We start from the raw sequence: 27482 nt of genomic DNA on the forward strand, positions 1-27482 counted from the left end.
CTCCCTGTGTCTGTGTGGGTTTCCTCCGGGTGACTGTCTGTGAGGAGTGTGGTGTGTTCTCCCTGTGTCTGTGTGGGTTTGCTCCGGGTGACTGTCTGTGAGGAGTGTGGTGTGTTCTCCCTGTGTCTGTGTGGGTTTCCTCCGGGTGACTGTCTGTGAGGGGTGTGGTGTGTTCTCCCTGTGTCTGTGTGGGTTTGCTCCGGGTGACTGTCTGTGAGGAGTGTGGTGTGTTCTCCCTGTGTCTGTGTGGGTTTGCTCCGGGTGACTGTCTGTGAGGAGTGTGGTGTGTTCTCCCTGTGTCTGTGTGGGTTTGCTCCGGGTGACTGTCTGTGAGGAGTGTGGTGTGTTCTCCCTGTGTCTGTGTGGGTTTCCTCCGGGTGCTCCTGTTTCCTCCCACGGTCCAAACACACGTTGGAAGGTGGATTGGCGACTCAAAAATGTCCATAAGCGTCAGTGCGTGAGTAAATGTGAGTGTGTGTCGCCCCCTCCAGGGTGTGTTCCCACATTGCGACCGCGACCATGAACTACCGGTTAGAGACAATGAATATATAAATATATCTTTATGTTCTTAACATTTACTCTTAAAGTTTACTAGTTAGAAAAAATATATATAAATATCTAATCCATCTTTGAACAGTAAGAGTAACTGTTTGTTTTCGTGTTTATTCCACTACAACTGTAACTGTGAGGGTCGGCTTCTAGATAAATAAAGGCGCCAGAATATAACGGCTGTGCCATTTAAGGTGGAAAGGAACATTCGAGTAAGAAGCCAACTTCAGTTTCACAGGTTTTTTCCTCACACAACAATCGCGGCTGAGAAAAGTTAGCTCTCGAATGTCGTCCTTTTTTTTTTGTGGGGGACAGAGGGTGTGTGAGATAATGAGACCTAGGTCTTCGCGTCAGCAGGGGGATGGTCGGCTTTTCTGAAAAACCCTCCAGTCACCCTAAGCACACTCAGACACGTCTCTCCACTTTGAAACCGCGCTTAGTCTGAAGAAGGTAAGACCCACCACGCTTTAAGACTTCATAATAAATCTCCACAGACTGGTACACGGTTTTATAATGTCTCAGAGAGCTCCTTTTCTTTACTCACAGATGTTGCTGACTTTCTCTCTTCTCCTCCTACTCTCTGTCTCCAGCTCTCTGGCTGAGGTAAGTTTCCTTCTGCTTCAGTTCTGTTTTAATCGTTTTCTTCTCAGGAACACACAAAAAAACAAAGAATATCATATGTATGTGAACCATGAGCTACACGCGAACAGACATGCCCGGACAATGCTCCTTAACGAAGCTTTTTAAAAACATTTCTGTAGCCCCATAAAGTACCAAACGTTTCTTTTTAGAACTAACAAAGGCAATAACGGTTAAATATACCGTTACAGTTTCACAGAATTCTTTATACGTTTTCTGCACAATTGAGATATAGTCATAGTCATTCAGATAGTTATGGTATTAAACGGCTAATTGTTTAGACAATTATATACACATTTTTCAGTGCAGTGTTGGTGATAGGAAACAGACGTCACAATGTATACAGTGCCAGTGTAGCCATTGTTTGTACTTTCAGACATATTTACATTCATTGTCTCTCTACCATGAATGGTTTTCAATAAATATGATTTAAGACAAACACTTTAACTTTGGTAAAATGCTGTCACAAGCAATAGGTAACATTTTTCTATTTTTGGATGCCTTTGTAGAGAAATCGTAGAGAAAGCCTAAGAGGAAGACCATAATAAATCCTCACCCAAACAAACCCAGTAAACACTAGGTTTACTGTGTTTCACGAATGTCAAATTTTGACATGTATTTTTACATGTATAAAAGTGTTTTCTTTTTTTAGCTGTTGGTGGTCGTTTACTCGTACTGTGATGTTCTGCAGTTTTCTGGTGGAGATTTACGGTGTTTATTTGCTTAATTAATCTGCTGTGTGGCCACAGGCTTGGTCGGTTTGGTGTGAAGGCACACATCAGAGAGCCGCTAAAGCAACATGGGAAGAGATCTTTAAGGAGACTCATCCACATGCAGCTGGTGTTTGTGTTAGCAGCTGCTGATGGACTTGCAGCTTCATGATATTCTGATGGAAACAAATGCTTAGACTGTGCCCCTTCGGGTTGTTTCAGACGTGTGAAAATACAGTGAGGCTTTTAGAACCGCAGAATAATCTCTCAGATGATTTTTTACACATACACACTCTTTCACTTACTTTACACTTTCTCATTGCCCCTCTATTTCTATCACCGTTTCTTTTTTTTCATTTGCCTTTCTTTGTTTTTTCCTCTCTTCCTCTTTCTCTTTTGCACAGCCCCCCCACTCTTTCTCCCCCTTTCTTGGTTTTTATCTCTCCCCTGCCTTTGAGTCTTCTCTCTATGCTGTCCTTTAATGATGTGTTCCAGGTGTTTCTCTCAGTGTGTGTGTGTGTGTTTAAGGCTGTTGAACAGCTGGTGTTGAGTGAGTCAGCTGGTCCTCTGCCATGTTCAGGTGTTGATAAACACAGGCAAAGGCTGATGTGTTCTTTTCATATGGGTGCCTTCAACTCCTCACACTGTGCACTCTAAAGGTCTTCAAGTAATAGCTCTCCAGTGCCTTGTATGCCGACATTGAGGAATTTTAGCATTCAGCTCACAAAATTAATTTCTCATGAAGCGATCAGTTAAACTCAGAGCCAGCTCCACAGGGTGTTCAAAGATCACTGTTTTTGTCTATAAAACCTAATGCAATACATTTTTATATCTATATGCATTGTTTCTCTATGTATTCATTACGTTCGGTCACAGTAATATTGGCATTGCATGGACAGAGCCTTCAATTACTCTATATTTAATGTATGTAATTACCTATACTGTTACATACGAAATTCCAGTTTAATTTAATTTGTGTGTGTGTCGCCCTGTGAAGGACTGGCGCCTCCTCCAGGGTGTTTTCCCACCTTGCACCCAGTAATTCCATGTGGGCTACGGTAGCCACCGTGACCCTGAATTGGATAAGCGTTTACAGACAATGAATGAATGAATGAATGAAATTACAGCATTGACAGCATGTTGGTACAAATGGTAAAGTCACTGTCCCCCAGCTTGAAGGTTCTGGCACTGTTAGAGAGGAGTTTGGTGTGTTCTCCCTGTGTAGGTGTGGGTTTCCTCCAGGCACTCTGATTTTTCTTCCGCAGTCAAAAAACACATGCTGATACGTGGATTGGCTATTCAAGTGTCCATAGGTGTCAGTGTGTGATGCCCTGTGATGGACTGGCGCCCCATCCAGGATTTGTTCCTTCCTTGTGTCCAGTAATTCCGTGTAGGCTCCTGACCCACCAGGACCCTGAAAATAATGAAACAACTACAGAAAATGAAAAGAGGGAGTGAATGAAATTCAGGCAATTCCTGTGACTTTTAAAAGGTAACTGGTTTATACTGTTATATTATATGCTGTAATAGTCCAACCGCGACCCTGAAATGGAAAAGTGGAAAAGAAGATGAATGAATGAATTAATGAATGTAATAGTCCGGTGCGGAATCTCATCATTTTTCCCTCATTTTACTTTTCCTTCATTTGAGCTGTTGTGCAGTAGTTTAGTCATTGTCATTCCTCATAGCACCCTGTCTTTCAGCACTACCATGTGACCTCTATCAGACTGAAGGCTTAAAGTTATGGGCCTTTAGATGATGGAATGTGTTGGAATGTCACCCACCTTTACCTTGATTGACAGCTCCCTGTCCAACCCCCAGGGCCCATCCATCTCAGGAGATGTCAACAAGTTCCTGAATTATTAAAAGGTGGACACGGGCTAGCTGGCACACTCTTATTAAAAACAAGAGCCAATGTAAAATTCATGAACTAAGAGATGTCGTGTTCGCAGGAAAGACTGACAGTGAGCGTAGAGTGATAGGAAGCTGTCAGCGGGTTTGCATCAACGCTAAAGAAAGAGCAGTTGTGTTTTAATAATGAGATAAAAATAGGCTTAGTATAAAGTGTCTTGGAATTATATTTATAGTTATTTAAATAAGGGTTCGAGTCCCGCTCCGGGTGACTGTGAGGAGTGTGGTGTGTTCTCTCTGTGTCTGCGTGGGTTTCCTCCGGGTGACTGTGAGGAGTGTGGTGTGTTCTCCCTGTGTCTGTGTGGGTTTCCTCCGGGTGACTGTCTATGAGGAGTGTAGTGTGTTCTCTCTGTGTCTGCGTGGGTTTCCTCCGGGTGACTGACTGTGAGGAGTGTGGTGTGTTCTCCCTGTGTCTGTGTGGGTTTCCTCCGGGTGACTGTCTGTGAGGAGTGTGGTGTGTTCTCTCTGTGTCTGCGTGGGTTTCCTCCGGGTGACTGTCTGTGAGGAGTGTGGTGTGTTCTCCCTGTGTATGCGTGGGTTTCCTCCGGATGCTCCGGTTTCCTCCCACGCTCTAAAAACACACGTTGGTAGCTGGATTGGCGACTCAAAAGTGTCCGTAGTGTGAGTGAATGTGTGAGTGTGTGTGTGTTGCCTGAAGGACTGGCGCCCCCTCCAGGGTGTATTCCCGCCTTGCGCCCAATGATTCCAGGTAGGCTCTGGACCCACCGCGACCCTGAACTGGATAAGGGTTATAGATAATAAATGAATGAATGAATTATTTAAATAAATTGTTTAAGATAAAAGAATCAAAAATACAACCAATAAATATGGCTTATATGCATACATACCCTCTGAATTCATTGGTAAAAAGGAAAGCACTGCCAGTAGAATGGGATGCTCTGAAGCATCTGCCCATGAGCCAGGGGTCACAATGCCCAATGTGGATTGGAGGGGTGTAAATCCACCCAGCATTGGGCTGTGAGGCAGTGAATGTATTTTATATTATGTCATTTTATTTTTTTAAAGCAAGTTTTGTTTGAGACTCCAAAAAAAATTGAATGAAATGTGGGGGAAAAAAGGTAAAAGGTTATAAAACTCCTTTAAGGAGAATAACCAACACAGAGTATGGGAGAAGAAATGGGTCCTTTTCAATCGACTGTGCCTTAAATTTGATGCAAGTGCAAATAAAAGGGCTTGTAAAAAAAAAAAGAGAGAGAGAGAGAGAAAGAAAGGAGTTAACTCAAGCAAGGAAAATGTAGGGTAAAATTTGTCAAAAGTAAGAAGCAAACTGTAAGAAATGCAAATGTGAAATATAAACTAGAACTGAACCTGACCTTAGATGTTTAGTTCAGATTTTTTTTTTACAGAACTCTCTCTTTAGGATTTGTTGTTTATTGTGAAATAACCTGAGACTTAGAGGAGGTTTAACCGCAGACTTTTCTGACAGAGATTATTTTGTGTAACTTTGACTGTGCCTTTTTGTATTTCTGACTTTCACAGACATATCCCTTAAGCAGATTACTTTGCACACAGATGCTTTAGGTACACCGTGTTTTGTTTGGTCTCAGTTTGTATCTACCTCCCAAGACTGGTATTGCTCCCAGATTCTGAATTAAGCATCCTCCACCCAAAATGTGCTGCTGCCAGAGTACGAAAATTAAAGAACTGACTGCCAGAACATGTCTGTTTTAGAAAGTAGGTTAATTGCTCGCAGGAGTGAAGGATAAAGTCAGACTCAGAGAACACTGGTACTATGCTGTTCTGTGTAGCCTTGTGTAGTCTGTATTTTTTTTTTTTTTTAGAAAAATGTAGTAAAGCCTGATTTAAAGGTGGGGGATTATGGCAAAAATATCACATATGTCACAATATTTAGGTTTGTGAAGAAGTCCACCAGCAAAACAGAAAGGCGATGTTGAAAACAAGTCAATGGAAAACATGCAGACTACAGCGACTTATGTTCTATGTTTGCAAAAACAAAAAAAAAATAATTGCCCGTCTTAAGTAACATCAAAATGGACCTATGTTAAATACTGTGTATAATTGGGCTACATCTTTGTTATGATGAATACAACTCAGTGTTTTAGAAACACCCATGTGATTTACTATAGATGATGTACATAGTTGTGTAATGATATCCATATATGTCTTTAAAAGTGAGACTGCTGAGTGTGATTGGTGGACCAAGCCCAGCTAATGGAGGTAGTGTTTTCTCTATCTCTTAACATCTGTCAGCTATTACTTCAACCACTCCAACCTTCACTGAGACCAGAGCAAACATAAGAGAGAGAGAGAGAGTGAGAAAGAGAGAGAGAGAGAAACAGAAAATGGTTATGGAGAGTCCGAAGGAGAAAACATTAAGGCAGAGAAGAATGTGAGGTTGGTGAAGCCATTAAAAGTATTAGAAGGTATAAAGGAAAGATGTCTCTCCCTAAATATGCTGGTATTACACTTTGAGGCAAGTTTGAAGTCTCCCAACCTCACATTTCCCTTTCTAGATTACACCACTGATTCATTTTGTATAGACACTGTTGTCTTTTGCCTGTTCTTCCTGCTGTCCTCCATTGTCTCATTCCGTTGGAAAGTTCTTTAGAGATTTCCTCCATTGAGACAGGCTTATAGCGGTCTGGAGTATTAATAATAACCATAATAAGATCTTACGGTAAAGGACATTCCGTTCACACAAACTAAAAAGAAACACTGGACAAGAAGATCGCTTGGGTACCGAACAAACCCTTTGCGCTATTGTGTTTCCAACAATGGATGAATGCGTCTGTTTCTATTGTGGTTGGAACAACGGTTTCGGTGATGATGTGAGACGGAGACTCGTTTTAGATACTTTTAAGACTGAACACTAAATTTTATCGAGTATTATTAAAAATATAATGCACAGTGTGGCATGGTTTTGTTTAAAATGAAAAGATGACAGGTAAAGGTTTAAATGTCAAAATATAACCCTGTTTACACAGTCCATCCCAGGAAACTAACCTGCAGAATATCATGACCTCATCATGGTTATGTCAAAAATATAGTAACATTTCCATACCTTGACTACCTTTTCCTCCTGTAAAACTTGGAAAACTTAACAGGAGTCATTACTCCAGAGAAAATCAGTGGATATTTATTTATTTATTTATTTATTTAACTTAACTGTTAATTTATTCAAACAAGTCATTAAGACCAAGTTTTTATTTACAGTGGCAGCCTAGCAAGCAGCAGATGCCATTTGAGGTCTAAATTGTCGAGAAGAGAACCCTGTGTGTGGTTCCTGGCTGTCTGGAAGCAGATTTATCTTTGCAGTCTTCCACTGTTTGCGGACATTCAAAATACGTGACAGGGGTTTCTTTTTTTAATGCAACCAATTATTTTAGTGCAAATTTAAACTGCATATTTAGTCTGGACTGCATTTTGAATGAGGCACGGTATAAAGTTGTTAAGCAGAACATATACAGGAGGTCCTCGGGTTACGTCAGTCCCGAGTTACGATGTTTTGTGGTTACGATACATCTCCCATTTACTGTATAAAGCCTTGTTTCGACTTAAGTGGTTTTGCGTCATAAACGTCGTAACGCGAACTTCGTGTGTGGTGTGCGCGGCGGAAGAATACACGGTTACGCGGCTCGGGACCGAGGAGGATAGGTGTTAGGATAGGATAAGTGCTTACAGTATGTTATTTACGTACAGTGTGTACGTATGTTCCGACTTACACCGAAAATCGGTTTACGACGTAGGAACGGATCAACGTCATAAGTCGAGGACCCCCTGTATATTTGTCATTTAAAGTCACAGTAACATGCTTAATTTAGATGTTTTTCGTTCTTTTTGTTTGTTTTATTTCGTTTGCTTTAATGTATATGGGGATAATCAAAAAGGTTTAAACATACACATGTCATGAGGGAACCTCAGGGAGAAATAAAATACTACAAAAATGTAGACCATGAGCTTTATATACCCAGTATCATCCCAGAGTGCCTTATTGTAGGATTTGGAGAGTGTTGCAGCAGTTTGTAACTGTGTCAGCGTATGTTTATATATGAGAATGCAGACTGGAGAAATGTTGGGTTCCCACCCTTGTGTTATAGCTAATTTGAAACACGTGTGTGTGCAGCCAAGCTTATCTCCATGAGCAACTAGAGACTTTATGACTGAGGTCTGTGCTGATCTGAAATCAGCCTCCTGAACCTATAACCTGACCTCGGCTGTTAGAGGAAAACAGCACAGCTGGAGTCAGATCTGCGGAATTTCTTTGGAGACATATTAATGAGGAACAACTCTTTTGAGTGTTCTGAGTCGTTTTTTTTTAAACCTTTAAAGGCCCATTTTGGTAATAAAACCCAGGGAGAAGCTGTTCCCGAAAAAAAAGCTCATGTAGTTCTACAGCACTATTCCACATTTGAAAAGTATATAAAATGTATTAGTAGCTCTCTAGACATGTTTGGTATCTGGATTTTCTTTGGTTTTGACTGAAACTAATGTATCACGCAAACTTTAATACTTATTAAAGTAGTCTAAAATAGATTTGCTTTGTGGGTTTTGTGTAATATTTAGTTCAGAAGCCAAGAGCTCGGTGCTCTGTGCTAATCAATGTTTATTAGATGCCATTACTTGTTAGCTACACTAGCTTCTTTGCGCTAGTGAAAAAATAAGCACATTTCAGGCACCAGATATTTTACCTACATTTAGCAACAGGAAGACACCTGTGTAAAATGTTTGTGTGAGTGTGTGTGTGTGTACATTTCCTTTATTTCAGTGTTCAGTTGACTGGGCATAGATTTGAAATAAACCTTAATGCTTTGTTTGGAAATTAAGTAGTTGCTAATGGCATGTATTTCATATTTGTATGTTTCTAAGTCCCAATGGCCCTGAGGCAATGTCTTGCTCACATTCCTCAGAAGTTGCTGGCCTGTGGTCTTCGCTTTTAACTCCTTCTTTAAGGCCAGTGCCAGCTGTCTTAATACAAACTCGTTACATCCCATGTCACTGGGTCTGTGGTCAGTGTGAAATCACCCTGCAAGTGTTGGAAGGGGTGAGGGGGCATTCTACCATCTGCAGCAGCTGATTCAATCAGATGAGTCATTCTGTCACTCACACACACACATACACACACACCTGGTCATTCAGATACAACGTCTTCAGATCAACACACAGATAAACTTGATTTCTTGTATTCACATTCCTCCCTGTCCATTCACCATGAAATGACATGACAGTGATGATATACATAAATCATCAGTGAATATAATAAGCTCAGTCTCATAAGCCAGACCTCACCTCAGTTGTTTTGTGTCCGCTTTGTGGCTACTTTCACTCTACTGAGCTGTTCGAATGATGCTACAGACAGATGTCAAATAGCCTGTAGGTGCATGCTATTTTCAAATCATTGAGACAAAATAAAAAAATGCTTTACTGGGTAGCCAGTTGTGGGTGGAACAATTTTCCAGTTGTAGTAAACTTAATAGGAGCTGCATCAAAGCCAAAGAGGCTAAGGGTTTTACACTAGAATCATTTTCTTACTTTTTTGAGACCTCACTGATTATTTCATGTGTGCTATTTCCTTCTCTCTTGTTCTAAGATGAGATTAAAATTAGGAAAGACAAAAGTTAAAAAAGGTTTTCTGCATCTGGATGTTGTGCTTGCATCACTGTGTCTTAATGTGTAGCTTGTGTGTGTGTGTGTGTGTGTGTGTGTGTGTGTCCCATTTTGACTTTTAATCCTCTCTTAGTCCTTCCACAGCTACTTACACTCAACTGACCTGGCTAGGAATGTGAAGAATGCACTGTCTGCCCTATAATTCTGGGTCAATGTGTGTGTGTGTGTGTAAGAGAGAGAGAGAGAGAGAGAGAGAGAGAGAGAGAGAGTGATACACCCCCCTCAGTTCGGGACACTACAGCCCCACTTTGGTTAGTTTATCATGACAGATGTCTTTTTTGTGTGTTCTGGAAACATTTGCCCATATTTCTCAACCCTCTTGGATTAAAAATACTAATCCTTGATCATATCATTTCTTTGTTGAAACTCTGTCTGTACATGAACTGCTACGACCTGTCCTAGCTGTCTCAGAGTTATTATATAATATATAATAATGTAAATAATTAATAATTGTCATTATTTGTTTGGTTATCCTTTAAAAGGTGTTACCCCTAATTAGGGCTGTGCCATATCATATTGTCCTAATTTAAAAATGACTCGTTTATGTAATGACGTGATGCAGTTACCTGCGATACGGCATACGTTCTTTACATGGGTCGTTTAGCCAACAGTGAAAGGGCGGTGGAATGTGGCTCTGAGGTGGAGGAACTTGCTCCAAAAAAAGAGGAGTGACTTCAGACGTGTGGAGTTGGTTTGTTATAAAATATTAGATGTACAATTGTACAATAAACCATGCTATTATGTTAGAAATGAATATTAATATAGCATTTATTTTGTTGCAATAGTCTGTCCATGAAATTAATACAAGTATTATTCAGTGTTTATTGTCATATCGTCATTGCCCAAATACCCTGAAATATCACACTATTATTTTAGGGCCTTTAATTATCATAGAATATCCAGTGTTACTGTCAAAAGTAATCCACTACAAGCTATAGATGCAATAAACAGAGATTCACTTAACTTTGAAAACATTTATATAAAGTAAAATCTTAAGACTTGGTTTAATCCAGGGATTGAATGTGCATCTTAACTCCTGATATCCGCCCCTGGTCATTAATGATCTTAGCATTGCACTTAGCACTGGTTTGTTTTGGCCTCCTTTTAAAGATATTTACAGTAGAGTTAACCTTATTTCCAGCTGAGGCGAATGAGCTATGGCAATGTGGTTGGGGTCTATGCTTTGTGCAGGTCCTGCATTCCTTCACCTTCTTTTTCTCTCTTCGTTTACCTCGATAGGTTCAGCTTTATGAGGCATTTAATGTAATACGTCATAATATGTCAAGCTCACAAGAGTAAGAGTGATTGGTTTAAGGTCACTGCGCCCCTTGGACATGCTGAGTGTATTTTATTAGGACATAAAGAACATAAAAGTAGGCCTAGAATAAGCACATGTACTCTGAGAAGGTCAGAGCACTGCAGGACATTTCAAATGCCTAGCATCAAAGTGGCATTCTGTTTTGTTTAGAATCTATACAATTCAGTACTTTACACAGTAGAGGCCAAGGTCGGGAAAACTGGGCAATATTAAATGGTAATTCCACCTTTTTTTTTTTTTTTTTTGGAATATAATTCAGTGGTTGAGATGTAAGTCATTTTGAACTGCTTTGAGGTTTGTGAACTGCTACTTTTTAGCAAAACTTTGATTTCTTATTCATGGGCAGAATAGGAACCTGCGGTCCCAATACAGTTTATTATTTAAATACATTTCTTGTGATGTGTATCCTTAAGTAAGCTTTTGCACAGATCAAATTGTCAGACGTCTGCTTTGTATATCAATTCGGACTGGGTGAGTTTCTCTGTCTGTATATTTTCAAATAATTATAAAAAAAAAATCACAGGTTAATTCATTCATTCATTGTCTGTAACCCTTATACAGTTCAGGGTCACGGTGGGTCTAGAGCCTATACCTGGAATCATTGGGCGCAAGGCGGGAATACACCCTGGAGGGGGCGCCAGTCCTTCACAGGGCAACACACACACTCAGACATTCACACCTATGGACACATTTGAGTCACCAATCCACCTACCAACGTATGTTTTTGGACTATGGGAGGAAACCGGAGCACCCGGAGGAAACCCACGCAGACACAGGGAGAACACACCACACTCCTCACAGACAGTCACCCGGAGGAAACCCACGCGGACACAGGGAGAACACACCACACTCCTCACAGACAGTCACCCGGAGGAAACCCACGCAGACGCAGGGAGAACACACCACACTCCTCACAGACAGTCACCCGGAGGAAACCCACGCAGACGCAGGGAGAACACACCACACTCCTCACAGACAGTCACCCGGAGGAAACCCACGCAGACACAGGGAGAACACACCACACTCCTCACAGACAGTCACCCGGAGGAAACCCACGCAGACACAGGGAGAACACACCACACTCCTCACAGACAGTCACCCGGAGGAAACCCACGCAGACGCAGGGAGAACACACCACACTCCTCACAGACAGTTTCCCAGAGGAAACCCACGCAGACGCAGGGAGAACACACCACACTCCTCACAGACAGTCACCCGGAGGAAACCCACGCAGACACAGGGAGAACACACCACACTCCTCACAGACAGTCACCCGGAGGAAACCCACACAGACACAGGGAGAACACACCACACTCCTCACAGACAGTCACCCGGAGGAAACCCACGCAGACGCAGGGAGAACACACCACACTCCTCACAGACAGTCACCTGGAGCAGGAATCGAACCCACAACCTCCAGGTCCCTGGAGCTGTGTGACTGAGACACCTACCTGTTGCGCTCCTGTGCCGCCCAATCACAGGTTAATTTCTTATTAAAATAATATTTAGCGGCAGCCCTGTTTAAAATATGAATCTGGATAAAATAACATTCGAGCCCTAAACCACTGAAAAACATTTGAGTTATTTCACATACTGGACCCAAACTTTAATCAAGGGGAAATTCACACCTTCACATGAAATGTTTGGCACATCTTGAATCTAGGTCATTCATGTTATTCCCCGAAAAGGCTCGCTTTCTTTGAAAACTTTAGCCCTGAGTCACCTGAGGTGGAGCAGACCGAATTAAAGAGGACTGACAGAACGTCTGCTGGAAAGAGCATCGGTGTAATTAGGGCAGTTGGAAGGGCCACAAGTAATGGCTTGTTAAAACTGGTGCTATCACCAATCACCAACAAAACTGGTGTTATCAGACATGTGGTTATTATTGTTATTTAATTTTTATAATAAGATGTACGTTTCAGACATTAAAATATCTTTCCTGAACAACTACAATTGGCATATGTTTGGGTAAATGTGATTTTTATTTCATTTTTAAGCATCTTTTAGGTCCGTGTTTGAACAGGAATGGTTCTAGACAATAGCTGAGCGTGAGAGTCACAGGTTTGGAGCTGCTCCCGCATTCCTCTCTCCCTCTGCTCTGGGGGGAAATGCTTGCTCTTTCATTTCCTCTCTTTGGCTTGCTTCACTTTCACGCTCATGCCATCAGTCTGCAGGTCCAGAGAACACCACGCTGAGTCTGTTCTTCTTTCTGAGACAGAGAGAGGGGAAGGAGAAAGAGAGAAGGGGAGCACCTGCCATTTCATATCAAGTGTCTTTTTGTTGTTTTCATTTTATCCTTTCTTTCTCAGTGCAAAAGGTCAGAGTTTAAAAGTCTTAGGGCACAAGCAGATGTCTCTCTCTCTCTCTCTTTCTCACCCATTTCTTTTTTTCTCTCTCTCTCTTCCTCTCACTCTCTGTTTATCCTTAGGCTTTAAACTCTATCCATGTTTATCCCAAGACTTCAAACCAGATTTCACCTTCATCCTCTGCCTCTTTGTGTGAGACACACTGGAGAGTAGGGGTGTTGGAGTTAATTGTAGTAAATGTAAAGGAAGGTATAAGGCAATGTGTTTGAACAGTTGTCTGTCTGGCCACTGCCATAGATGCCTTTTAAGAGCTTAATGTCTTTCACCTTGTGTGTTGAGTGCGTGTGTCTTAAAGAAACAAACACCTTTGTGTGCCGAAGTGCGGCAGCTGTTCACATACAGAGATCTGTGGTGTTCCTGTGTTTTCAAAGGGATTGTGGGCAGCAGGCAACTCAGCAGCACACTGAAAACTGTTTTTTGCTTAAAAAAAGAAAACAGTAACTAGTAGCCTGTAATGATAGCAATATTGCATTGCAGCCAAGCTATTTCTTATGCGTGTGCTACGAAGCTGTTTTCTTCAATACAGATGAAGTCCTGAGGAGCAAAGAATAAATAAAACTGATTGTTTAACTGGTCCCTTTCTCCTTTATCAGATGTGAGTCGTTCAATTAGAAATATCTTGAATTATTGTTATGTTACAGTGATGAAGAGGTCTCACTTTTATTATATTTATTTTACTTTTGGACTGAAAACGCATATCAATCACAGGCGCTTTTGGTGAAAGTGTGTGTCAGAATGAGAATCAAGTATGTACCAGTGGTCTGGATTAATCGGGCCCTAAATGTGTATTTTCCTGTAGGTTTCTCTTGGTGTGAAATCTTGAAAGGTGGTCAGAGCAGTCTAAGAAAACAAAACTAGGTGGACATTTTATGCGCCATCTGTTCTGCAGACATGTGTACTTTTTGTGTGTGTGCAAGGGCATGTGTTGAGGTATTATTATGGTAAGTTCTAGGCTCCAGACGTACAACCCCCACTCCCCCTTTTTTTCCTTAAAGGTCAGAGGGCTCCAAGGTTCATAGCAGAGTTAAAGATATAGTACAGCTCAGGGAGAACATACGTACAGAGTAGAGGAGCACATGTGTGTGTGTGTGTGTGTGTGTGTGTGTCCGCGTGGATGATGACACAATGTGAACAAGAGGCTCTTCCAAACAAAGTCCAGCAACCAAAAGCAGTTTCTTTGCTTTTTTTTTTGGTGTCACAATCTACTGATTACATGCATGGACTTTAAAGGCTCAGCACCACTTAATGGACCTCCATGAATATTTCACATTACATTAGTTACTGACAGATATAAGTATGAATTAAAATGAAAATAGCTGCTTAATTTGCTTTAAAACTGACAATGTTTTTAAATTGATGGAAAAACCCGAGCTCGCTACGGAAATTCTTGAACGCAACTGTGACGTCACTGGTGGACAACAGCTGAACAACGCCGCGGTAAAACACTGTTATGACTGACTGTTATGACAGTATCTAGCTAAATAACCAACATTATTCATGACAATAGCCTAGCAATAAGCTAAACTCAGATTTAGAGGTATCGTTATTCTTGTAAATGTGATCGAAGTCGAACTCGAATTCCTCCGACACTATAAACCTCCGTAATGCAGCTACGTAGAGAGGCAGTATTAACATGGAAAGGCATCGGCATCTTACGTTCGCGTGACGCTGACACATGCCAGTGACATCGGCACCTTACGTACGGGTGACAGTGGCATCTATTTTTTTTTTTTTTGGTGACAGTGGCATGTGCCAGTGGCAGCGATTTTTTTTCATGTGCCAGTGGCATATGCCTCTGTTTTGCGCAAATGCCGATGACATTGACATCCGTTTTATGACACTGGCATATACTCCACTTCATTGTTGAACATCTGCCAGTAGACTAAGTTTAGCTAGCATTTGGATGTTTAAACTAGCTATATATTTAACTACTCAGTAAACAAGGAACGTCCCTGGACGTTCAAAATAGGTTTAAAAGTAGTCTGTCCGTCAAACACATATTTTAAACTTCAATGGACTTCCAAAATCAAAAGTTAGTTAAGTGGTGACCAATCGATAACGTCAGTGGACGTCCAAAACGCGTTTTATACAAGTAATTTATTTCGGGACCAATTAATAACGTCAATGGACGTCCAAAATACGTCTAATAGTCGTCTTTTCAATGTCTGTGTTTGGTCGTCTTTTCAACTTTCATTTTCAACCTTAAGATAACGTTGATTAGACGGATGTCATTACGTTATTTCAACGTTGAATCAACGGCTAATTGTTTACTGGGTAGCACACGTATGCTACTAGCATGTAAACGGACCAAACAAGTGACATGCTACAAACATAGTCATGTCACTGTGTTCATGGACAAGTGAACTACAAGTTCTTCCCAGTTAGGGGTATACGACGCTCCTCAAACCCACCACTTTCAAGACGTCGACATACCACAATGCTGCCAAGCAACATTACTACTGGACTACTAGATAAATTAAAATGTCTTTATGGCACGTGAAGCTCTAATAGCCTTGTACAACACTGCATGTCAGATTCTTGAAAGCTGACGTTTCAACCAAGACAATGTATGACTTTCTGATGAAGGCTCATAATATGTGCTGACATCCAATTCTACTGACATATAATCCAGATTTCCCCTAAATATTTTTGTCAGTCTTATGCTCTATATATATATATATGGTGTTGTTTTTCATAGTTCTTTTAAATTATCAATACATGGAATTTGTCTGAGGCTATTTAAACATTTGTATAACATTGTACCATTAAGAACTGGAATCTATGAATCGGGAGTGGCATAAAACCCCATAGAAATGATCCTTACAATATGAAATGTGGTATTTTCTGTATAGAAATACTGTCTACTGGCAGATGTTCAACAATGAAGTGAAGTATATGCCGGTGTCATAAAACGGATGTCAATGTCATCGGCATTTGCGCAAAACAGAGGCATATGCCACTGTAAAAAAAAAAAAATAATTCGATGCCATTGGCACATGCCACTGTCACCAAAAAAAAAAACCAGATGCCATTGGCACATGACATTGTCACAAAAAAAAAAAAAATAGATGCCACTGTCACCCGTACGTAAGGTGCCGATGCCTTTCCATGTTAATACCGCTACTGGCTACGTAGCCGAGTATAATCTGAGCCACCGAGTTTAGCGAGTCAAGCTAACGTTAACTAACACCAACTAAAACAGGCGAAGTAAGTGTCCTTACCCTGTTTACCTCCATGTTACAGAGGCTCTTGAACACCTTTCGTTGGTGTCCTTACATGCCCATAGTGTTGGAAAAGCGCCAGTGAAATGAGCTACAGATAACGGAGTGAGCGGATGGTCCTTTCCAAAGTGCCCGTTTAAAGTTGACAAATTTAGTCAATTTTCTGGATATTTTGGGATCTTTGGGCCATTTGTTCACAGATGTCCCACTGTACATTGAATTATTGCAGCCAAAAACAACACACCTTTTCGTCAATTTGCATTAAATTAAGTGCAGCTTCTAGAGTTGTTGTCCACCATCTACGTCACAGGCAAGACGCCTATTAGAGTTTCCGAACACCGCTGGGGGGGGGACCAACGGTCTTTTAAACCTTATTCCTTCAATTAGTAAGAAATAACATGTTTTCTGACTCTCAATAAACACAAGTTAGGAACTCAAATTCCACTGTATTTTTTGTTTGACACTTTCATAGAGCTGGTGCTTAGCCTTTATGGATTCAAAAATAAACAATAAGAAAAGCACCAACAAAATGTGCCAAAAATTCATTTTAATATATACATCTTTTGCATTAACAGAGAGCAGTCCAACAGGCAAATAGCCAAGTTATAAAGGATAGGTGATTGTGGCTAAAACACAGTAGTAGTGTATTTTCTGAAGTTTGTAACAGGATTAAAATGCTTTTATGCAAATTTTCACCTTCTGCAACTAAACATTCTTATGCTGAAAATGCTCATTTATCACACACAGATATAAGGTTAGGTTTGAAAGGGGAAAAAAAAAACACCTCCAGGGCATCCATGTGGCAAAATGATTTTAAAAGCACTAGATGGCAGCAAACACATTCATGTTCACAGTAGGAATTTTGTCATATGCCTAAATATTTCTGTGTTTCTTTGTAGGAAGTGAAGAGTAAGAGTAAGGTGTGCGCAAATGTGTTTTGTGGAGCAGGGCGAGAGTGTGCAGTGACAGAGAAAGGAGATCCCACCTGCTTGTGTATTGAGGTGAGAAAGAAACATGCCAAACTGCACAAGGCCACTGCTGCGCTTCTCTTGTACTGACAAAACTGTGCATAGCAGAATTACCAACCCTAAATTTGGGTTGGTAAAAACCAAATACAAACAAATTAAAATGCAATGTTACAAAAATACAATAAATATGTTCAGTTAGTAATCGTCATATAGTAATATATATATATATATATATATATATATATATATATATATATATATATATATATATGAATGTACACACACTCCTCTTTCTAAAACATGTTGTCTACAACAAGCTTTATGTTCAGTGAGCTGAAGATGTATATATACGTGTGTGTGTGTGTGTGTTCGACCCATACAGCAATGCAAGCCCCATAAGCGTTCAGTATGTGGCAGTAATGGAAAGACTTACCGCAACCACTGTGAGCTTCATCGTGATGCCTGTCTGACTGGACTCAAGATACAGGTGGCCCATGATGGACACTGTAAAGGTGAATGTTTTGTGTGTGATCTAGGAATATTACGCAGTAGAAGTTAGACATTTGAAGTTAGACATTTTGGATCCAACTTTTGTTTTTTCAATGGGAAGAGGGTCATGTGACACATCAAACTTGTTGGGATTTTCACAAGAAAAACAATGGTGTGCTTGGTTTTAAAGTAACTTTATTCTTTCATGAGTTATTTACAAGTTTCTGACCACTTATAAAATGTGTTCAAAGTGCTGCCCATTGTGTTGGATTGTCAATGTAACCCTCTTCTGGTAACACTTTACAATACGGGTGCACAAATAAGCATATATTAATACGTCATGAATGATCTCCTCATAGTATATTAATACATACATTAATGCTTAATATATCAGGAACTAACAAAGGATATACATTAATGACCACATTACTCATACATAAATCGCCATTAGCAAGGGTAAACATTAAGTATCAACATCTTGTTAATTCAATCTCTTAATTAACACTATGACTGTACATTTCAAATAACACAATGTGATGTTTTTCCTATTATTTATTTTGTTCAGCGCAAACTGCAATGTGCATAATTTTGTGATTATACTAAATATAGATATTCAGCCAAGACTTGTTTTGGCATCTTATGTGTCCGTCTGTGCTCTGTTGCACCAAACATGCCTTGACTGATTGTCTACTTTTTGGGACAGAGGGAAATAGAAAAGCTTTTACAGTGAAGCATGTCTAGACTTAATGTTTTATTTAGCCATAACAAGCCATGAAATGCAAAATATTTACATTGTCCTGGTTGAAGTGCTTATTTTTGTTGCTTTGTTTGAAAGAATATTTGTGGCTCTGAGCCATTTAGGCAAAAGGCTGACTAAAAGCTTTATACAAATAAAGTCTACAGCCGTTTGAGACAGGTAAATACAGGATTGGCACTAGAACGCTAACTCTGAACTTACTGTCCTTTTTCAGAGAGAAAGACTGACAAGGTCGTGGCAAGCCCAAGTGAGTACACACACAACTGTTATAGTGCACACTTCTTCTCAGTATTGGAAAACTAGGGGCATGGAAAGTTAATATCCACCAGATTTTTCAATGCCCTTGATTTAGTTCTGGGTATTAGGGACTTTGAACAAGTCCATGAGGTCTTTATTCTTCATGTTTTCTCAGTAAAGGGCAATTTATTGAAAATATTATTGCTTTTAGAGTTAAGATATTTCTATATTAAACAATTGCTCGTCTTTGTAATGGATCAGGGGGAATGGAGATGCCTGAATATTTTCACTGTTTATTTCCTAGATACTATGGCATAACCACAGTATATAAGAAGGTCTTGGTATTATGGGATCTGATGACAAATAGGCCAGGAACAACTTGTGTTTATGAAAGCTTTTTAATGTGCAGTGCCAGTGAAACATTAAATATTACATTTAAAAAGTGTCAGTTCAATTCTCATTAGTGCTTTGTTTTCTTCTGTTTCAATACAAACCTAATTTGTTCATTGTTTGTTTAGTTGTCTGTTACCTGGCGGATCGTAATGAGTTGAGGAGACATGTGATTGAGTGGCTGCAGACTGAGGTGGTTCCTGATGGCTGGTTCAGCAAAGGCTCCAACTTCTCAGATATCCTGCTAAAGTATTTTCAGGTGTGTGTGTGTGTGTCACCTTTTCAGAACCCACGTGTCCCCAGTAGTGGTGCCAATATGCAGATATAAATGATGATGCTCTGAGAGGCTCTTGGAATATTATAAACAGGTTATATTAAGTAACGTGTGTGTTTATTTGTTGGCCAAAATAAAATGACCAAATTGCTTTCAAAATGTAAAGAGCGAGTGCTGATAATTGGAAAAAGGGGCATGTGGATGAATGGTGGCTAAATTCACCCACTGCAGTGACCTCGAGTCTGTTAGCTTTGTGGGGGCTTCATGTTTAGGTCCAACCAAGCAAATAATACAGAGTCACTGTGTGTGTGTTTGTTTGTTTGTGTGTGGAAAGAGGCGCTCAGACATTCAGATTCCACCGCACGCTGTCTGGACACAGCAGGATCATGTCCCAATTCCAGTTAATCATGATGAAATATGGGCTTTTCTTTTATGTCCAGGTCCTTTTAAGCTGTTCATGAAGATTTAAGTACTGTTTATTTGGACGTAACAATTGCTGGTCTACCATGGTTGTTAGGAGCGCAAATCTTAAATCTAAACTCAGATTAAAAAACAAAAAAAAAAAACGATTACTTAATGGGGCGCAGCAGGTAGTGTCGCAGTCACACAGCTCCAGGGGCTCTGTCTACGTGGGTTTCCTCCGGGTGCTTCGGTTTCCTCCCACAGTCCGAAAACACACGTGTTTGTGTGGCGCCAATATGGATTGGCGATTCAAAAGTGTCCGTAGGTGTGAGTGTGTGAGTGTATGTGTCTGTGTTGCCCTGTGAAGGACTGGCGCCCCCTCCAGGGTGTATTCCCGCCTTGCGCCCAATGATTCCAGGTAGGCTCTGGACCCACCGCGACCCTGAACTGGATAAGCGGTTACAGATCATGAATGAATGAATGAATGAATGAATGAATGAATATTACTTAATGGCCACCTTGATTAAAAGTTGAATAAATGAAGTAAGGTCTTTGACTTTTACACAGTGTTCTAAAGGTGCAGGTCACACATTTTGTACTGCGTGGCACCAATATGTTCCATTAGTGCAATCTTTATAACTTGCACCTGACAGTCTATAACTACATGCAATAAAGTTAAAGGCAGTAGCTTTATGGCTTTATTATCAGTTGGGTCATGTAAGTGAGGCCTTGCTGTGGCCCTTTGAACGATACACAGTTCAGTCAGAAAACGTGTTCACTTTTATATACATAAATAGGTTAAATTATCCTGTACAAATTCCCTATATCCAAATTTCTATTGGATATATCAGGGTGTATATATATATATATATATATATATATATATATATATATATATATATATATATATATATATATATATACACAAACACAGGAGGTCCTCAGGTTACGTCAGTCTGGAGTTACGATGTTTCGTGGTTACGACACATCTCCCATTTACTGTATAAAGCCTTGTAAAGCCTGGTTTAACTTCGTGTTTGGTGTACGCGGCGGAAGAAAACACGGTTACGCGGCTCGGGACCGAGGAGGATAGGTGTTAGGATAGGATCAGTGCTTACAGTATGTTATTTACGTACAGTATGTACGTATGTTCCGACGTACACCGAAAATTGGTTTACGACGCGATATAGGAACGGATCAACGTGGAGGACCCCCTGTATGTATATATATACTGATCCATTTGGAGATCAATTTTATAAGCTACAGGACATATATTGCATAGGTTGATTGTCCAAAGGCTGAATTCATGGGTTTCTTGTTCAAGAAGGATCCTAAAACAAAAGTAAAAAAAACAAAAGCTCTCCCCTATTACCAGTGTACAAACTGCTAACCTAAATCATGTTGTGAAGTAAATTTAAATAGACTGTATTATCCTGAAATACGGACAACAGTTTTCAGCACAGGTAAAAACAATAGGAACAGGCACGTAATTTAGCACCATGGAGATTTCTTGTATAAAACCATACAAACACATAGAAGCCACATAAAGAAGCAAAGACTATGAAATATTAAAATGTAAAATAAAATTTAATTTGAGAAAGAATAGCTGTTATTTACTCTGTAAAACGGGTAAGGTACAATTTAAGTAATTTACGGCAGGAGCATAAGGGTGTAATTTCTCCTTCTCTGATGTTCCTGCAGAACTATGCTAATGGAGATGAACAGCTGGACTCCACAGAGTTCCTCAAGTTCATCCAGCACAACGAGACAGCCATCAACATCACCTCATACGTGGACGAAGAAAACAACCGCCTGCTCAGGTAAACTCCCTCTCATACATTTTCTGTTACTGTATAAACATACCCAGCTTGTGTTTCTTCCTCGGGTGCTCAAATAGAGTTTTGGTACCTTCATTGCTACAGTGCCTGTGTGGGTTTCTCATAACATGTGTGAGCTAAGGACTGTGTAAAGCCGCTGTCTAAGTTTCCACTGCAATAAAAATACACAACATGTCCCACTTTTAGCACCTGAAAACTCTTCATTTTAATTTCTCATTTTTTAAACCTGAAAGATTGCTCAAAATCCTTTTGAACTTCATGAACATGTGTAGCAGCCTTAGTTTGAACACAACCTAACTACGGTACCGATTAGATCTACAGTATCAAATTGCTTTATGTGAGAGTTCCTCCAGGGGTGCAATGTTTTATTTAAACAGCCTGGTTCAAATAATGTAACTGAATAAATATAGCTAATTGATACATAAGTTTTATGGTCCATTGACCCAAAGCTTCTGTTCTCTTTGTGTCTGCCAGTCTTTCTAGGTTTAAATGTGTTAAATACATATGAGTATGACTTAAACAGTGTTAATCAAACTCAATCCCCAGCACATATACAACCATCAATATGTGGGAGTGAAAAGAGCAAGTGAATGGGTAGAATGACCCAAATATGGTTGACGTTACAGATTGGGCAATTAGTGTTCTCCTCCAAGCTTGTTGAGCTGCCCAATGACATGGCAATACTGGCAGTTTAAAAAGATGCAGTAGCCGGCTTCACATGTCTTGTGCTAGCCTTCATCCTTACAGCTTTGTGAAAATTCTGGGAATATCTAAAAAATAAACCATGGCCTCATTAGATTAAAAATTGAACCATTCCATCCATCTTTTATGTCTGCTAAATTTAATGGACAACTTTTCCTCCCATTTATAAAAGACTCATTTATATTGTAAATGGAAAACATCATTACTGATCTATTTTTTTTATTTTAATATGTATTTTTTTATTTAAAATTGTGTAGGGTTAGGTCTGCTGTAATTATAATATCAATAATTGAAAAGACTTAGAGAGACTCTATTATAGCAAACATAAGCGATTATATATTGGGGTGTAGAAAGGAAGAGAAATGTAACAATGCTCCTAGTTATTTATAACTCCAATATTAGTAGGTCAGTTCTTGTTATTTTGTCCCTGATTAAACATACCAAAGGAAAAGTTTGTAAGCCTTAATGATCTGAACCAGCTCTTTTCACATAAAGCTGGTTTTAAAAAAAAACTTTTTATATTTAAATTATATTTCATAGTTTTATTATGAGTCTCATGTTTCATATTTTTCATTGCTATTTTTTGATCCACTTTTAACAGGAAGCTTATTAATTCTGACCCTGTGTGTGTGTCTGTGCGGGTGTTCTGATGGGAGAAACATGTGTTTGTCTCTGTGTAAATTAGGAGCATGTGTGTGGATGCCCTAATCGAGCTCTCAGATGATAATGCTGATTGGAAACTGAGCTTTGATGAATTTCTCAACTGTCTCAAGCCTGGCTTCAACCCTCCAGAGAAGAGTAAGCTCTGCTTTACGTACTGTTTGTATTAAAAAATAAGTTTACTATATATCAGCAATAATTAACAATTTCCATGAGTTTTTGGGTCAAACACATTTTTTTGGTTATTTTATTCCTATTGCAACAAAAAACAGTGAGTGTCAATAGACAAATATTTCTCTAGATTTCCTATAGCAAACCATTTGTGAAAACACTGGTGGCTATAATACAAAACAGCTTTAAAACATAAAAACAAACTAAGTACAGTTCCATACAGAGGGACTAGCTTTTACTAATGTTCCAACAAAACTTTGAGCAAATGGATTAGAAAAAATTGCTTGACCTATTAAGAAATTGATAACTTGATAGGTTATTAGGTAATCATAAAAAATATTCAATAAGTAATCACATCTAACACACCTGATAATATATTGTAAACTATATGTCTATTATTTTGATGGCGAAACCAGCTAATATAAGGTGCAATGATGATAATAATATTGGGAGGCACGATGGTGCAGCAGGTAGCGTCACAGTCACACAGCTCCAGGGACCTGGAGGTTGTGGGTTCGGGTCCTGCTCTGGGTAACTGTCTGTGAGGAGTGTGGTGTGTTCTCCCTGTGTCTGCGTGGGTTTCCTCCGGGTGACTGTCTGTGAGGAGTGTGGTGTGTTCTCTCTGTGTCTGCGTGGGTTTCCTCCGGGTGACTGTCTGTGAGGAGTGTGGTGTGTTCTCCCTGTGTCTGCGTGGGTTTCCTCCGGGTGATTGTCTGTAAGAGTGTGGTGTGTTCTCCCTGTGTCTGCGTGGGTTTCCTCCGGGTGACTGTCTGTGAGGAGTGTGGTGTGTTCTCCCTGTGTCTGCTTGGGTTTCCTCCGGGTGATTGTCTGTAAGAGTGTGGTGTGTTCTCCCTGTGTCTGCGTGGGTTTCCTCCGGGTGACTGTGAGGAGTGTGGTGTGTTCTCCCTGTGTCTGCGTGGGTTTCCTCCGGGTGACTGTCTGTGAGGAGTGTGGTGTGTTCTCTCTGTGTCTGTGTGGGTTTCCTCTGGGTGCTCCAGTTTCCTACCACGCTCCAAAAACACACATTGGTAAGTGGATTGGTGACTCAAAAGTGTCCGTGTGTGAGGGAATGTGTGTGTTGCCCTGTGACGGACTGGCGCCCCCTCCAGGGTGTATTCCCAGGGATCTGGACATGCTGCGACCCTGAACTGGATAAGGGTTACAAATAATGAATGAATTATAATTGATATGCTTACAATTCTGTTTAGATAAGGCATCAAAAGTGTACTCAGAACAGTATTCAAAGTGAAACCACAGATGACGATGATGATATTTATTGTTTACTGCGCTGTATTCAGAATGTGCACTCGAGGATGAGACATATGAGGATGGAGCTGAGACACAGGTGGAGTGTAACCGCTGTGTTTGTGCCTGTGGGAACTGGGTGTGCACTGCTGTGACCTGTGATGGTTAGTGGAAACTCCGATCCATCACCATTTTGCATTCTAAAGCTTGACTATAGATGAGTTTCTGAAACACAACATACCTTTCCTTTTAGGCTCAGAAAAGTTGCCTGTGGAGGAAGCGGATGGACTGGATCAGGAGATGACGGAAGAAGAGTGGATCCGCAGAGTGGCGGAGCTAAACAAACATCAGGTCAGAAATGCACCAAAATATCTCTGGCGCAGCAAGTAGGTGTCACAGTCACACAGCTCCAGGGACCTGGAGGTTGTGGGTTCGATTCCCGCTCTGGGTGACTGTCTGTGAGGAGTGTGGTGTGTTCTCCCTGTGTCTGCGTGGGTTTCCTCCAGGCGATTGTCTGTGAGGAGTGTGGTGTGTTCTCCCTGTGTCTGTGTGGGTTTCCTCCAGGCGATTGTCTGTGAGGAGTGTGGTGTGTTCTCCCTGTGTCTGCGTGGGTTTCCTCCGGGTGACTGTCTGTGAGGAGTGTGGTGTGTTCTCCCTGTGTCTGCGTGGGTTTCCTCCGGGTGACTGTCTGTGAGGAGTGTGGTGTGTTCTCCCTGTGTCTGCGTGGGTTTCCTCCGGGTGACTGTCTGTGAGGAGTGTGGTGTGTTCTCCCTGTGTCTGCGTGGGTTTCCTCCGGGTGCTCCGGTTTCCTCCCACAGTCCGAAAACACATGTTGGTAGGTGGATTGGCGACTCAAAAGTGTTCGTGTGTGTGAGTGAATGTATGAGTGTGTGTGTGTTGCCCTGTGTAGGACTGGCGCCCCCTCCAGGGTGTATTCCCATCTTGCGCCCAATGATTCCAGGTAGGCTCTGGACCCACCGCAACCCTGAACTGGATAAGGGCTACAGATAATGAATGAATGAACATCTCTGCTTTGCTGTTCTTGTTTCAGTGAGCTATGAAAAAGACCTGAATTACACTATGTCAATAATAGCTACAGCTTATCTTCAGGGCCCTTCTCTGACATGTTTTTGTATTGTTCCTGTCCTCTTTCCCGAGCAGAGTTTAAAAGAAGCTTTCCAAAAAATTCTCTATGATTTGGGCCCTTTAAATACATTACCGATGACCTGAAAGTTTGTGGAGTGGATGGTAGACTCTTATTGTGCATTAAACCTGTGAGATATAGACAAACATAATGGTAATTTTCCAAAGAAAAACATGTATCTCCATTTTTGGTCTAAGTTTTAGGTTACTACAACTTGACCAATAGAACTGCTCTAAAAATACTTTGAATAAAATATTTAAAAATGGTTTTCCATTGAACATTAAGGAGGTTTTCCTTCTATTCTAAGTTAGTTTTGGAGGTATAGGGTTTTCTTTGGACATTGGCGATATATTGTTTTTAATTGACTTTTTATATACTTTTTCTTTCCTTAGGAAACTGTAGAGAAGCTGAAAGTGACCACTAAAGAGGTTTAAGAATGAGAAATAATCCAGAAGTCGAGGACAAGTGCGAATGCAGCTAGTCCTCCACTCTTCATCAGTCCACTGTAGACTGGATTTGTACTGTCTGCCAACAAAGAACAGTTGTTCTTCTATATATTGTTTTATATTACTGTCTCAATTTTTCAAGTTTTCATTTTGAACTGTTTTAATGTCAATGCTATGAAATTGACGGCGTGTGATAAACCTACTGTCTGTTTACTCAGATTGTTTTTTAAACTGTTTATGTATGACTTTTTAAACTGTGTTTGATGGTTGATCATTAGCATTAATATGTGATTTGAACTTGAACTGAGGGCTGTCAGCCAATGCAGAGTGCTGATGTAGGAGCTATTTGCACTGACAAAACACAGATGACACTATTACACCAAGGCTATTGAGCTTCTCGTCAGAGGGCAGTTTGTTCAGTGTATTTTTAAAATCTGACATGAACATAACATCAAAATCTCATGCCATAGAATACGTCAGATTCATTTGGAAAATGAAGCATCTGCTTTAATGCTCCAGTTGAAGTATCAAGTCTTAAATGTAGTTCACTTGAAATCAAAGTCCCTTGTACGCTAAATGGCCAACAGTATGCAAATATCTGCTTATATACCATTCATTATACATTTTAGGTAACTTGTTCATCTTTGCTGAAATATTTCTGTGAGGGTTTGATAGTATTCAACTAGGAGAGCATTAATGTTGGATGGATTTTGGATCAAAAATACTACTCTTCTGTAACTGAACAGAGCACCATCTCCTGAATTTTCAATAACACTGCTCCAAAGACCAGTGGTTTGAAGCTTTATATCCCTTCAGCCAAGGTTTGGCATTGAGCAATTTAATGGGTGACCTTCAAAAATCCTGAATTCTAAGGGTGTTACCAATTGTTACCTATGTATTAATTAAAAGATGAGCTGCTGAATGATTTATAAGAAAAAGGGTACCCTTTATGAACATTCATTGAATCTTAATAAATTAACAAGACATTCCAGATTAGACCTGGACTATATTTTTAAATCAATAATTGTGGTTCGTTGCCTTACCCACAAATTTTATACATTGTGTTAAGTGCCAATTATTCTGCAAGTATAAAACACTAAAATAAAATATGCTGCATTATTCTGTACCTCAATATATCAATGTAAAATATTCTCATTTTTAAGGCATTTTGGTGAACCGTGAAGCCTGCATTTACTCATTCATTTCCAACCACTGACTGTTTTCCTACAGCACACCTGGCATACTCATGCCAATAAAATGAGTACTGTATCAAAAAGACTTGTATGACTTGTTTGTTTGCGATTTCATTTTGAAAAAAAAAAAAACTTAAATAGTAGTAGCTTAAATACTACTACGCAGGGCAGACTGAGTTTGTTTTACACTTAACAACAAACAACCA

General features: G+C 40.2%; 1 protein-coding gene across 1 annotated transcript; it reads left to right on the forward strand.

Annotated features, from left to right (window-relative positions):
- Nucleotides 1–859: 859 nt before the first annotated feature.
- Nucleotides 860–27313, forward strand: fstl1a (follistatin-like 1a). The gene is made up of 11 exons (XM_066661339.1): nucleotides 860–999; nucleotides 1096–1152; nucleotides 17260–17361; nucleotides 17711–17840; nucleotides 18789–18821; nucleotides 19330–19460; nucleotides 21579–21697; nucleotides 23103–23215; nucleotides 24547–24657; nucleotides 24747–24844; nucleotides 26030–27313. Exons 2-11 carry the CDS (start codon nucleotides 1096–1098, stop codon nucleotides 26069–26071), a joined length of 936 nt encoding a protein of 311 aa, XP_066517436.1. The 5' UTR covers nucleotides 860–999; the 3' UTR covers nucleotides 26072–27313.
- The last annotated feature ends 169 nt before the right edge of the window (nucleotides 27314–27482 follow it).

The sequence above is a fragment of the Hoplias malabaricus genome, chromosome 2 (genome assembly GCF_029633855.1).
Source record: "Hoplias malabaricus isolate fHopMal1 chromosome 2, fHopMal1.hap1, whole genome shotgun sequence".
Classification (NCBI taxonomy): Eukaryota; Metazoa; Chordata; class Actinopteri; order Characiformes; family Erythrinidae; genus Hoplias; species Hoplias malabaricus.